At 36.5% G+C, this 12496-nt stretch overlaps 1 protein-coding gene across 1 annotated transcript; it reads left to right on the forward strand.

The window, feature by feature from the left end:
- Positions 1 to 11036: 11036 nt before the first annotated feature.
- On the forward strand, positions 11037 to 12434 carry LOC117385780 (ATP synthase subunit g, mitochondrial-like). The gene is made up of 3 exons (XM_033983106.2): positions 11037 to 11161; positions 11739 to 11899; positions 12253 to 12434. The coding sequence occupies exons 1-3, from the start codon at positions 11110 to 11112 to the stop codon at positions 12349 to 12351; spliced, it is 312 nt and encodes a 103-aa protein (XP_033838997.1). The 5' UTR covers positions 11037 to 11109; the 3' UTR covers positions 12352 to 12434.
- Positions 12435 to 12496: the final 62 nt, after the last annotated feature.

A 12496-nucleotide genomic window follows, 5' to 3' on the forward strand; every position in this document is an offset into this window, starting at 1 on the left:
ACAAGTATTTGCTTATTTATGTCAAGGATACACATGTCATGGCTGCTTACGACATTCAAGGTGACATTATACAATATTTATTTGTCTTAATCCATCGTGTATGCTGCACTACAGACACACATTTTAATGGAAACAGCGTACATGAAATGAGTGCCGTCTATCTGACCTTATATGCCTTATGCTTTTCAGTCGTCTTATCTGAGTCAGAATGACTGTTTACTTTGGCTTTTCAATAAGCTTTTACCTCAAGCCATACACTGATTTCTTTAGCCATTGAGCTGTGATTGACAGCCAGACGCTCTTAAAAATATCTTGATATGAAAAAATGAGAACAAAGATATGAACTGTTCTGTAATGTTGTCTGTTTATCTTAAAGGCAAGGCAAGTTTATTTGTATAGCACAATTCGTACACAAAGTAATTCAAAGTGCTTTACAGAATAAGGACAAAATCACACAAATAAAAACATAAATAATCACAAATAATCATCATAAAATTAACATTAAAACAGAAGAGTGCAGAATAAAACCCTTTCAGTCGTATGCACAGCTAAACAGAACCGTTTTGAGCCTGGATTTAAACATTGTCAAAGTAGAGGCCTGTCTCACATCTTAAAGCAGACACATTGTGTTTGTGTCTGCTATAGTTAAAATCTATAACAGCTGTGGATCATTATGTTAATAAAAAAAACAAGCCTGCTGACTTCAATGTTAGAAAACTGCAGTGCCCAATGGGAGAAGACACTGCTGTAAACTTCATCACAACAAACAGAGGGCGTATACCGGTGGTGGTGAAAATGACAGTACGCTCGACAATATGATGTATTCAAAATAAATGATTAAAGACTGCTGAAACATGCACAAATCACTCCAAATACAACTTCAAGAGAGTAAATGAGAAGAGGAAACAAATATAACATGGTTAAAAACATGGTGGGGGTCCATCATTTGCTTGTCTCCATGGATATGTTATTGCTTTGTCTAGAATGTTCCACAGTATGGGATTAAACTTAACATAAACTTAAGTATCTCAAAGGATTTGGCCAAGTTACAGAACAGATCTGTGGAGAGATGAGCCCATGTACAGTAAGAATGAATGTATTTTCTTTTTCTTTTAGCAATAAAAACTCCTGTAATTGTATGCATGCATAATAGATCAGTTTGATGCCAGATTTTGGAACATTCAAGTCAATGCAATAACATCTCCATGGAGACAAGCAGTGTGAAGACCTCCAGAATAAAGTTACATAGTACATCTTTAAAGAAGTGTATAATATTTCAGCATGCTTGACCGTGTGTCTTATCGTATGTTTGAATCTGCAGAACATTACACTGCAAATCTAATCACAATTCAGAGACTTTTTACACCTGGCATTACTTTGAGGAAAAAAATGTTTACTTACTGATCAATCGATGATACGTATAATTTATTTCATCTCTCAATGATAAATTTTGATATTTATTTTAATAACTTGTTGCAACATACTATTGCCATTTAATTAATATTAGCAAAACATGGTCTATAAAAGCTATTTTACAGCTTGATACACACCACTGCTCGATGGCAAATATCAGAAATGGCTGAATTCTCTTATCTGTGTTGTGCAGCGGGTACAATATTGGTTTGTGCTAATGGCTCACTATGAGGAGAATAACAATGTATTATGCCAATGAAAAGTGAAAAATGCTGAAAAGTGTAAAACAGTAGCAGTCAAAGTTATGGACCTGGTTAGTGCCATTTGACTACTTAATCTGCAAACAAGTGCATTTGGGGATCTCAAGATTATTAGGTTAATCGAGATTGTTCAGATCCAATGAGGTTCACCTGGTCTTCTGTCAATTTATTTTAATAGATTCTTTTTTTCAGACTAAGGTTTAGTTTGTTTTCATACGTTACAGTTCCATCTGCTCACTAGCGGTCTTCCTCAGAGTGGTCACGTGATGTTGCTGTGACGTGTAAAGGACAGTATTCCAGGTGTGTGCCCAGGCAACTTTAAACCTTTTTATTTTAATATTAAAATACTGTAACCAGTCATTTTAATCTATTGTAAAACCTAGTCAAATCTATCTGTTTATGTCATTATCTTCAGAAAGTTAGATTTCATAAAGCGAATCACATACTTTTGATGTTGTTTGGTCATAGTTTTTGGTCATAGTGTCCAAAAAAACTGTCATGTTTCTGATTCTTTGTGACATCCCAAAAGTGTCAGGCAAAATGACACCGAATGGTTAAACTGATAAAGTGAGATCATGATAGTTGCAATATCATAAAACTAAATTTACTTTACTGAAGAGTCCTTTAATAAAATTTAGACTCACTCTCAGCTGCTTGAATTTAGGCATTAAAACCTCAGTCTTAGTCTTCAAACTGCTGAACGGCACAAACCCCAGCCACTGTCCTTGTATGCACTACATATAAACAGCAATAAAAATAGTGCTAAAAGCTGACCTTAGAAAGATTAAGAATTTAACCATTTGCCCTATAATAAACACAATAGTGGCAGTAATTCCATGTGTGGATCCAATTCCCTTTGGCACTAAAATGTGTGTAGTTGTAAAATGCAGATTGCGTGACACCAGATTATTCACAGAGCAGCCACATCAGCAGCTGCCAGTCTGTCATCAATCCAAAAATACACCACGTAAAAAAGTGTTTCCACCTCACAGTTTTTTCTCCTAAATGATAAAACTTTTTTTTTTTCATTCAAGTTCATTAACCCTTGTGGTGGGAGGTCTGCTACCATGGAGATGTTATGGGTTTGCCTGGAATGTTTCACAGTATGGCACATCTTGAATTTGTTCTATTGCTCAGAAACACCTTAAAAGCTCGCATTCTCGCTGTGAGTCAGGTTGACCCGTAATTTGGCTTGGTGGCATCCATGGAGACAGATAAATTCAATGCCATTCAGCGGAACTTTCAACAATACCAAGTTTAATGATGGATTTATATGTTTTTATTTCCACCAGCCTAAAACTTTGGTGGTGTCTTGGGACTCACCACACCTAAAAAGCTCGTAGTAAAAAGCACTCATTAGGGGCCGTAACGATTACGCAAAATATGACTCAGGCACAGATCACTCTAGCTTATTAGATCAAGCCAACGAACGAAAACTGTATACAAATAGGTGTGTTAGTTTCAGCGTAGTTAGATCCTCTTTTCAGACAGATATAAGGCAGTGTCCATTGGGATTCTGACCAGACCTGAAGAAACGGCTTGGATGCGCAGCGAAACATCTCCACTCTAAAAACTTTTTGCCCAGGTCACAGAATTTAACTTTTCTTTTACCAGAAGCATAAGATTATTTTATTTTTGCACAGTAATACCTTCCTGTTTTGCATAGTGCTACATTTGAATACCAGCATCCCTATTAAACATGACTTTAAAGCTGCAGTAGGCAAGTTGCTACACATGCCCGACATTACCTTATGAATTATGAATGAGAGAATAGCTCCACTAGTCTGTGCCACACAATAGGTCAATGGACCTTGGGGGGTATAATATTTATGTATTTATTTATTTATTTACCCATGATCCTTTGGTTAGGTTGGGAGTTGAGATAAACAAAGCGCAGTTGGAGGCAATTTTACGCTAATTGGTTCCAGTGTGTTGCTCGTTTTTAGGGGGGATTACGGTACTTCATGACCTGAGTGGGATCTTATAAGGGCTTGTATCTTGGCACTTGCGAACAGAGGGCTTTAGCATTGACCTCCGTGTGTTTTCAATGTGTTTGGTTTTGCTCCCGTCTCGATTTTAAAGCTTTGTACTGTTTGTGTTTGATCTGCTGGTGAGGTCTGAAGAGGAGAAAATATTATTGGAGAATTATGCAGGTTCAGAGCAGGTCACAGACGAGCACAGCAATGCAAAGTAAGAGTAAATAGGGTAGATATGGTGAAGTTATTGAAAAAACTAAAGAGCATTTTACAGCAAATACTTTTTCCTAATACAAATAACCTTGATTATGATTTAGTAAAGAACTTGACCATATGATAGCCTCTGAAGGAACGCTACAGGTAGTTTTTTTGTACCATTTCTCATTTCTAAACAAGCCTGAATGATATATAACTGTGATTAGATTTGTGATTTATGTTTTAATAATAGAATTCTGTTCAAAATACCTCGAGGAGAATTTACAAAAAAGACAGAAATATGAAGCGATAAACTATGGTAGCAGTTTAGACAGAATATTTTGTTGCTTGTGGAGGAAATAAGGTGTATTGCATTTGCTAATTGGCATTTGCTAATTGCGTCCATCTTGCAGACCTATTTCAACATTGATTTTGTCCTGATGAATCATTCAAGGAAATCACGTCATAGAATTTTAAATTAGCCTAATGTTAAATCAATGGGGATTTTAAGGTGCTAAAAACGACTCTATGCTGGGTGAAAATGTAGTTGTAGAGCCCAGTGGGGTTATCCAACAAATACGAGCGCAGCAGCTTATAAATCCAGTTATCAACGTGGCGCAACAGTACAATAACTGAACATAATTGTTGAGTTTTGTACTCATCATCCAGTACATTTTGTCCTCTCTCTCTCTGTAGTTATGGGGGCACAGGGCAACTGAACTTTTTTTTTTCTCTTTCAATCAAAATCTGTAGTGAACAATGACAAACACAGCATTTGACCCCAGAGAAAAGGTCAAATCAATAAAACAGTTTGGTTGTAATTGGGTCATCGTACATCTTAACTATGCCAATTAAGAACAGAACAGAGGAAGTGTTGTCTAAAAGAAAATAATGATTCCCTTCAAATGCCATGAGTTTTGCTTTTGTAATTTTGTGTATAATGGAAGCTTTTGTAAACTACTAATTGGTGAACACACAGCCGTTTGTGACCTTCATCATCCACATTCGTTCGTCTTTGAGCTTGTGAGAAAATATTATGACAAATTTAACAAAAAAATACATTTTCTTGCACATGTCAAAGCGACCTCTGTGCTTTCAGAGCAGGTTGTTAGAGCCACTTACAGAGAGAGTGGATCAACTTTTCTGCCAGCCAAAATCACTGGAACAAAAACATCAGTCATAAAGTGTGTACACCTAGAAAAAAAAACAATTTGGCTTAACATAGGACGTGATAGCAGATCTGATTATGAAGGCACACAAAGAACAAAACAACACATTATTAAACTGGCAAAACTCAAGATGTAACAACTTCATGATTTCTGCTGTTTTTCATCAACAGAATAGGAAAAGATATAATATAAAAGTGACAAGAAACAGTTCCACTCTTTTGGATTTTGTTTTGTTCTTGACCTGTTGCCAAAGCTGAATTTCTGTAATTGGTAAAGCTACTATAACTTTCCTGTGGCCATAACAATTTTAGTGATTCAACAAACTATTTCACTCTGTGTCTTTAGGTTTTAAATCATCAAATCTTCAACTGGATTGGTCGAAAATTGTCGTATTTTTCGTACATTTTCCTTCTTTGCCTCTTACATACAAAAAAAGGAACAAATATTGCATAAAATTATCATAAATCATCATAAACTATAATGTATATATACAAAAGATAAGATCCGAGTTTTCACAAGATTCCCATTTAAAGTATTTTCCATGATATTTCTGCATATAATTTCCTATGATAACTCAATTTGGTCCTAGAGATTCATTAACTTCAGCCTTCCACGTTCCCAAATTTACCACCACTTTAATTTATCTACAAATACAAGTCAAACTCTAGCGAGATAGAAGTAAGATAGAATCTGCAGCCAATCCCAACAAAGAAACACAGATAAAGAAATAAATTAGAAAGCACAAAACGCAATAATGTCCACTTGAATGTGACGTTTTTTGGAGTTTTTTTTTTTTTTTTAATGAAATGACGTTATTAGCTAGACTTTGATATTATAACTCATCTTTTCAATGTTAATGGCAACTGTTATCTTTTAAAAAGCCTGAGTGAAGTCATTTAGTCTAATCTCATCTGCATATATATAAAGTCACAAGAGAAGAGGAGATGGGAGATATTTTACAGACTTGTCTTTGCGAATGTTGAGGTGAGTCACCGTCCTTCCAGCTCTGACCAAGTGGAACGAACACATCAGCGCACACGGATATCCAAAGCCCGTCCCATCTCTTAGCCTTATACTTACACTAATGTGAGGAGCATGAGAGGGGCCATTCGGAATACTAATGTAGTTCAGTACCTGACATGGCCTGTTGGATATACAGCTTCAGCCAAACACGCACAGTGTGAGAATAGAGCTGCAAGATCTCATAATCCAATGGAAATCACACTTTGAATCGAAATCAAAAGGATCACATAGGCTATAATTATTTAGATGATAGAGCGTTCTCTGCAAAGTACCTGCAGCTTCGATTTTTACAAAGGTTCTGAAATATTCTGATATTCATGGGATTCTTGAATTATTGTTTATCCATTCATATTCCAGTCTTCTCTCTAATGCAGTGGTTCTTAACCTTGTTGGAGGTACTGAACCCCACCGGTTCCATATGCACATTCACCGAACCCTTGTTTATTGAAAAATAAAATATAATTTTTTTCAAATTCAAGACATATGTAAGTTTTACTAGTGCACAAAATAAACCGTGTATTAACATCACTGTGTTCAAAGAATAAAACCAATACAATGCATAAACTCACAACAAATTACAAACATACCTTTTAACAAAGACATGACCTTTTTTAATACTACCACACTGAAATTATTTTAATTTTGTATTGTATTATGTATTCCAATAATGAACTTACTGTATTTATGCTTTTTATTATTTTTAACATTTGAACACACACCCATCATCTAATTTCCATTAGGCTACAATAATGAATATTTACTGCAAATCAGTGTGACTTCTGTTGTTGCATTTGAGAGACCAGGTCAGAAATGCATGGCTTCACCTTGGCCACTCTCATGTTATTTTCACAGCAAAGTCTGTTCCTTTTCTTCGTTTTTATGTCGTATGTTTTTATGCCGTTCGAAGTGACAGTATTCAATGACCAATACACACTGAGAGGAATCTGTATCTGCACACCCAGCTGCTCTATTACTGCAGATTGGCATTAGCTAATGCTAATGATTACACATAATACACGTTTGACCCACAATTAAGTCAATAGCAGAATAAACCACACTTACCGATCAGGAACAGCATCCAGTCCATAAGCACATAAGGTCCTCTGCTCCTGAGTCCACCATGAGATCTTCACTCGGTTCCACGAACCGCTCCGGGTCCGTGATGCCTCTAGTTTCACTTGTACAAACATCCACAGTGTCCTCGGTCGCGTACTTCCTTTGTTTTGTCCGTTTCGTCATGTTTAAAACGCACAACTGCTACAAAACAGTGGATCTTTGCCCGAGGGCGGGCCGTCGGGACGTTAAGGGGTGAAACACTTAGCATCATTAGCATCATTAGCATCATTAGCGAGTTTTCACTCCACATCGGCCACTTCGGCTAAAACACTGGCAGCGGGACATGAGGAGCCTGTCAATGACGTGGATAAGCTGCGCAAATACGTATGTGAATCACATAATTGGCTGGAGCAGCTCGTCGCCGGTCACACTCACTGAATCACATTGAAAAATAGCGCAGAATTATGGAAGCCCGTTTCCGCCATGAAAAAAAAAATAAAAGCCCCACAGAAAGTCGAAATTACGAGTTTTAAACTCGTAATTATGAGTTTAAAACTCGTAATTATGAGTTTAAAACTCGTAATTATGAGTTTAAAACTCGTAATTATGAGTTTTAAACTCGTAATTACGAGTTTAAAACTCGTAATTACGAGTTTAAAACTCGTAATTAGGACTTTTAAAACTACTAATTATGAGTTTAAAACTCGTAATTATGAGTTTTAAAACTACTAATTATGAGTTTAAAACTCGTAATTAGAACTTTTAAAGTCTTAATTGAGCTTGTAGCACACTGCAACTGAGTGTACAGAGCAGAGGAGACAGGAGGAGGACTGTTATGTTTATCACCTACATACTTTTAAAAAATGAATAAATTAAGCTCCAGTAAAGTTTCTGGCGTCTTGAACAAATCAGTGGGCCCTGAGTGCTGTTCTGACCACTCATGAGCTGTGCTCTGTGTCTGTGAGCGCTCGTTTTCCTGGTCTGAGCAGAGTGCCAGCTGGTCACAACCCCGCTGGTTTATTGAGGAAATTATTAAAATACCAAATTCATTTAATCAAAATTGATAAGGTTCACTTTTTGTAAATGTTACATTCCCAAAATTACGAGTTATAAACTCATAATTCATACTTTTAAAAGTCCTAATTACGAGTTTTAAACTCATAATTAGTAGTTTTAAAAGTCCTAATTACGAGTTTTAAACTCATAATTACGAGTTTAAAACTCGTAATTTCGACTTTCTGTGGGGCTTTTATTTTTTTTTTCATGGCGGAAACGGGCTTCCATACAGAATGAATTGTTGTGTGTTTATTTTATTTTCAATTCTGGTCCGATTTTTTTTGTGCGCAGCACAGATTTTCTGTGCGCGGAGACCGTGTGAGCAGTGCGCAATTGCGCACGCGCGCAGCTTAGAGGGAGCAGTGTTAGACAGGCACAGTAAAGGTGCATTTGTCGAATTAGGACACGGCCAGCGTCTGGAGACGCTCGTAGTCCGCGAATCATATGAGTCTGGTGCGTGTCTTGACCTCCGCCGAACCCCTGGGACTGACTCACCGAACCCCTAGGGTTCGATCGAACCCAGGTTAAGAACCACTGCTCTAATGTTAATGCTCTTGGAGTTGCTTAAAGTGCGCACTTGAACAGAATCCTACTTTTTAAACATGTGTCACAAATGGACAGTGGTGGAAGAAGCACACAATTTTGTTACTTTTGCTTCAGTAAAAGTATAAAAGTACCCACTTAAATATGTATTTAACAAGTGAAAAGTATTTTGCACACATTTTGAGCTGAAAATTGAATCCATTGTTTTTCGAGCTGTTTCTGTTGACGCAAACTATGAATGTGTTAAAAAATAAACTCCTCAGCCTTTTCAGCAGGTATCAGACAATAAAAAAATATTTTTACCTTTCAGTCCAGTTCAATTGGTCGGAGTCGAGAGTACACATACCTTCTCAAATGTAGTGAAGTAAAAGTAAAAAGTAAAATGTACTTAAGTAAAGTACGGACACCTAAAATATGCACTTATGTACAGTACTTTACTACTTTTACTTTGTTACCTTCCACTACTTCTAATGTAAAATAGATTTCTTTCCTTATAGGGTAGTTCTTCAGCTCAGTAATCCTGATCATCATCAGCAGGACCGGCCCTGCCTGGCCGATTCACCATGTGAAGGGTCAAATACAGAGGACAAATTCCCTATGGAGCTTAACAGTCCCATCTGCTTTGAAGTCCACTCTGGTTCCAGACGTATATTTTCCATTCATTTTTCCCATTGACTTTTCAATAAATTCATGTTCAAAAACATCACAGAGGTTAACCAGTTATGCAGTAACTAATATCTACTTACCTAATATATTATAGGTCTTGCGATCAAGCTATTTTAAAAAAATATCAGATGATGTGAATTATTTTGTGTATAAAAATGTTCCAATCAATTAATGCAATACCAGTATCATTCCTCTTGCTTGATCAAATCCATCCACTTTACTGTTACTGGTAATACCTTTAAAAGATGTAACAAAAAGGGAAAACATAACCATTTGGAGGTGTCTGTTTTATTAAATTAACTCTTCTATTTGATTTCTTTTATTATTTATTATTGTTTTCATAATGTGCTGAATTATTCATTACTGGTGTCGTAGACACGCAGGGTGAACCTATAGAAACTTACTAGTTTAACATAAAATCTAATAGACAAATTTCCAGATTTCCACAACCACAAGTTCAAATTTGAATATAATTTTATAATTTTATAAGGTAAAAATAATTCAGAGCAGCTGCTCTTCTTTTTTTCTTTTTTTTTTTTTTGCAGAGGCTCATCTGGTGTTCCGGGAATTCAACCCACACCCCTCTTAGTTGAGCGCATACGCAGCCAACTTTTGTATTTTAATCATGATGTTCTTCCATAAACACTTTGACTGTAATAAGACTTAGTTGGTACTTTATAAAATGGCATGTTCCTTCAAAGAAAAACAACCTTTTGATGTTGTTTTTGTACGTGAAATTATGGTCTTTAGTACCCCAATTAAGACTGACTTCCCTACTCATCCTTAAGGAAGAATTTAAATGATAATGGCACTATCAAAGAGCAACCTCCCAGCACTAGACCCGTGATTTAAAATGCTTTTTGTGTTGAATCTCAGGAGCAAAGAGTCTGATGATGAAGACAATTAAAGAGCGCCCTCTAGTGATTAGCGTCTGAAGCGTAATTTGTCATCATTGGCCTCAGCAGAGCAGCAGCTGTTGGACTCTTAAGATGGTTATTTGCACAATGTGGAAAAATAAGTCTGTAGAGGACTCATTATACAGACCAAAACAAACTGATTTCAGACAAAGCAGAGTTGCGTAAGTGCTGAGGGCAAAGTGGTAACAGTCTTAGGCCTGGTATAATATTTGATTGGACAGTACATGGAACTTTTCTTGTGGAGGGTGTGCCACCTACTGGTGTCTGAGAGGTTATTGGTTTGCCAGGGAAGTTTCGTCGTCTGGCATTAACCATATCCATAACTTCATGGAGACCAGCACTTGGCCCCATCAACTACAAATCAGATCTGTGGAGATCTGTGTGATCCTGCGCACAATAGAAATGCATATATAGGCCTATGTTATCTGCAATGGCTAATCCAAACAGATAAAAAACACGACATTCTTCACTCTGTACAACATATTAAAAGTGTGACAACGTTAAAAAGCAAAAAAGAAAACACACAAAAGTAACTTACTCACTTTACCCCTCGACGTTCTTCAGTTCAGTGCCATGGGTCTATAATGATCTTATATCTTGATCTTCTTCTCATATTCAGGGCAGCTTAGCAAGCAGTTTGAGCGCCACCTAGTCGTCAAGATAATAAAAAGGTTATAAACATTTGTATTTATTTATTTTATTTTTGTCCCTTAAGCGTAATCAAATCTTTATTTCGACTTTTACTTTGAAAACATTATTAACCGGAAGTCCCTTTTTACTTTCGTTTTTAGTTAAGCAGCCGTGACATCCAGCTGTTCTTGTAAAACTGATCAGAATGGCGCAGGCCGTACAAAAACTGGTCACCAAAGTGCCCGGGCTGGTCAGTGGTAAGATATTTTTGCCAATAATTGTGTATAAAGGCGTATCAAAACACAAATGGTACCTAGAAAGCCTCTGTATAACCTCTGTGACCTCTACTCAGCTGCAACAGGTCGATTCTCATTGCCATTTAGTTGAATTAAGAAGAATCTGATATTTGGATAGGCTTGCTGATGTGGCATAGGCAAAGATTTCTGAATAACTGCAAAAGGGACCAGCGAAACTTTGAAAAATAATCTATTATTTGATCTATGTTGTGATATAGACCAGTTATTTATCTGTTTTCTCATGTAACTTGGATCTATTACATGCATTTCTGGGTTTTGTTTTATAGATAGATGTGAGAAAGTTACACAGGATTTGAATGAAAATTTGATGTAGTAGTAGTAACTAGATATCCAGTTGCTTATATAAGTTTAAGACATTTTGGGGTGTTATCTTTACCAGATTTAGTCACTTACATTGGAAGTAGAAATTACATAGACCTGCATTGACAGCACTGGTCAAAATGTCTCCTGTTGTTGTCATAAATGGACCCCATATACCCTGGTTGTTTAGGCTCATTGATTGTACTTTACACTACAGGTACAGTGGCATATGCTAAACCTCGGCTGGCAACTTTCTGGCACTACGCCCGAGTGGAGCTGGTACCTCCGTCTCCGTCTGAGATTCCCAAAGCCATAGAGGCAGCAAAAGGCTTAATCAAGAGCTACAAGGCTGGACGTGTGGGGCAAACTACAGTCAGAGTGAGTTTAATCAGTAGCTTTAGGTTGGAAGAGTGGACAAAATAATGACTTGCAATGCTACTATACTATATCCATGTGAAAGCCATTTATTTAATCATTTCTCTCTCAAAAAACAGAGCAGGGGTTATTCAACTTTTCAAACCATGCGCCACCTCAAATAAACCAGTAAATTTGAACTAAACAGCATCTAAAATAAGACTAAATCAAGAATAAGGAAGTAAAAACAGGTGTTTATAGTCCACTTTTAAAATACAAGTAAAAATAAAATACACCATTTTTAATCAACTACCCCCAGTGAAAATAAGGTAATAACTATAATACATGACACTTTCCCTTTTAATTATGTTTTCTAGGATGCTTTGAGAAATGGACTTGTCACTACCGAAGTGTTGATGTGGTTCTACATTGGAGAGTGCATCGGCAAAGGAGGGCTTGTCGGATATGATGTCTGAATCACATGAATGATCATTTGTACACATACAGTATATGTACAGCAAACTGTGCAAATAAATTTTATAGAGAATTTTATCACAAATTGATATATTTTTATGTCAAAATCAGATGTTTACGGTAATTAATCATTGGTTACTAAATTAC

This window comes from Periophthalmus magnuspinnatus, chromosome 17 (genome assembly GCF_009829125.3).
Source record: "Periophthalmus magnuspinnatus isolate fPerMag1 chromosome 17, fPerMag1.2.pri, whole genome shotgun sequence".
Taxonomy (NCBI): Eukaryota; Metazoa; Chordata; class Actinopteri; order Gobiiformes; family Gobiidae; genus Periophthalmus; species Periophthalmus magnuspinnatus.

Excerpts from the sequence above, each read along its gene's own strand:
- LOC117385780 (XM_033983106.2), top strand. The coding sequence starts at position 11,110 with ATGGCGCAGGCCGTACAAAAACTGGTCACCAAAGTGCCCGGGCTGGTC. Across the intron at positions 11,162-11,738 it reads AGTGCCCGGGCTGGTCAGTG|GTACAGTGGCATATGCTAAA; the intron begins GTAAGATATTTT and ends TTTACACTACAG. Across the intron at positions 11,900-12,252 it reads TGGGGCAAACTACAGTCAGA|GATGCTTTGAGAAATGGACT; the intron begins GTGAGTTTAATC and ends TATGTTTTCTAG.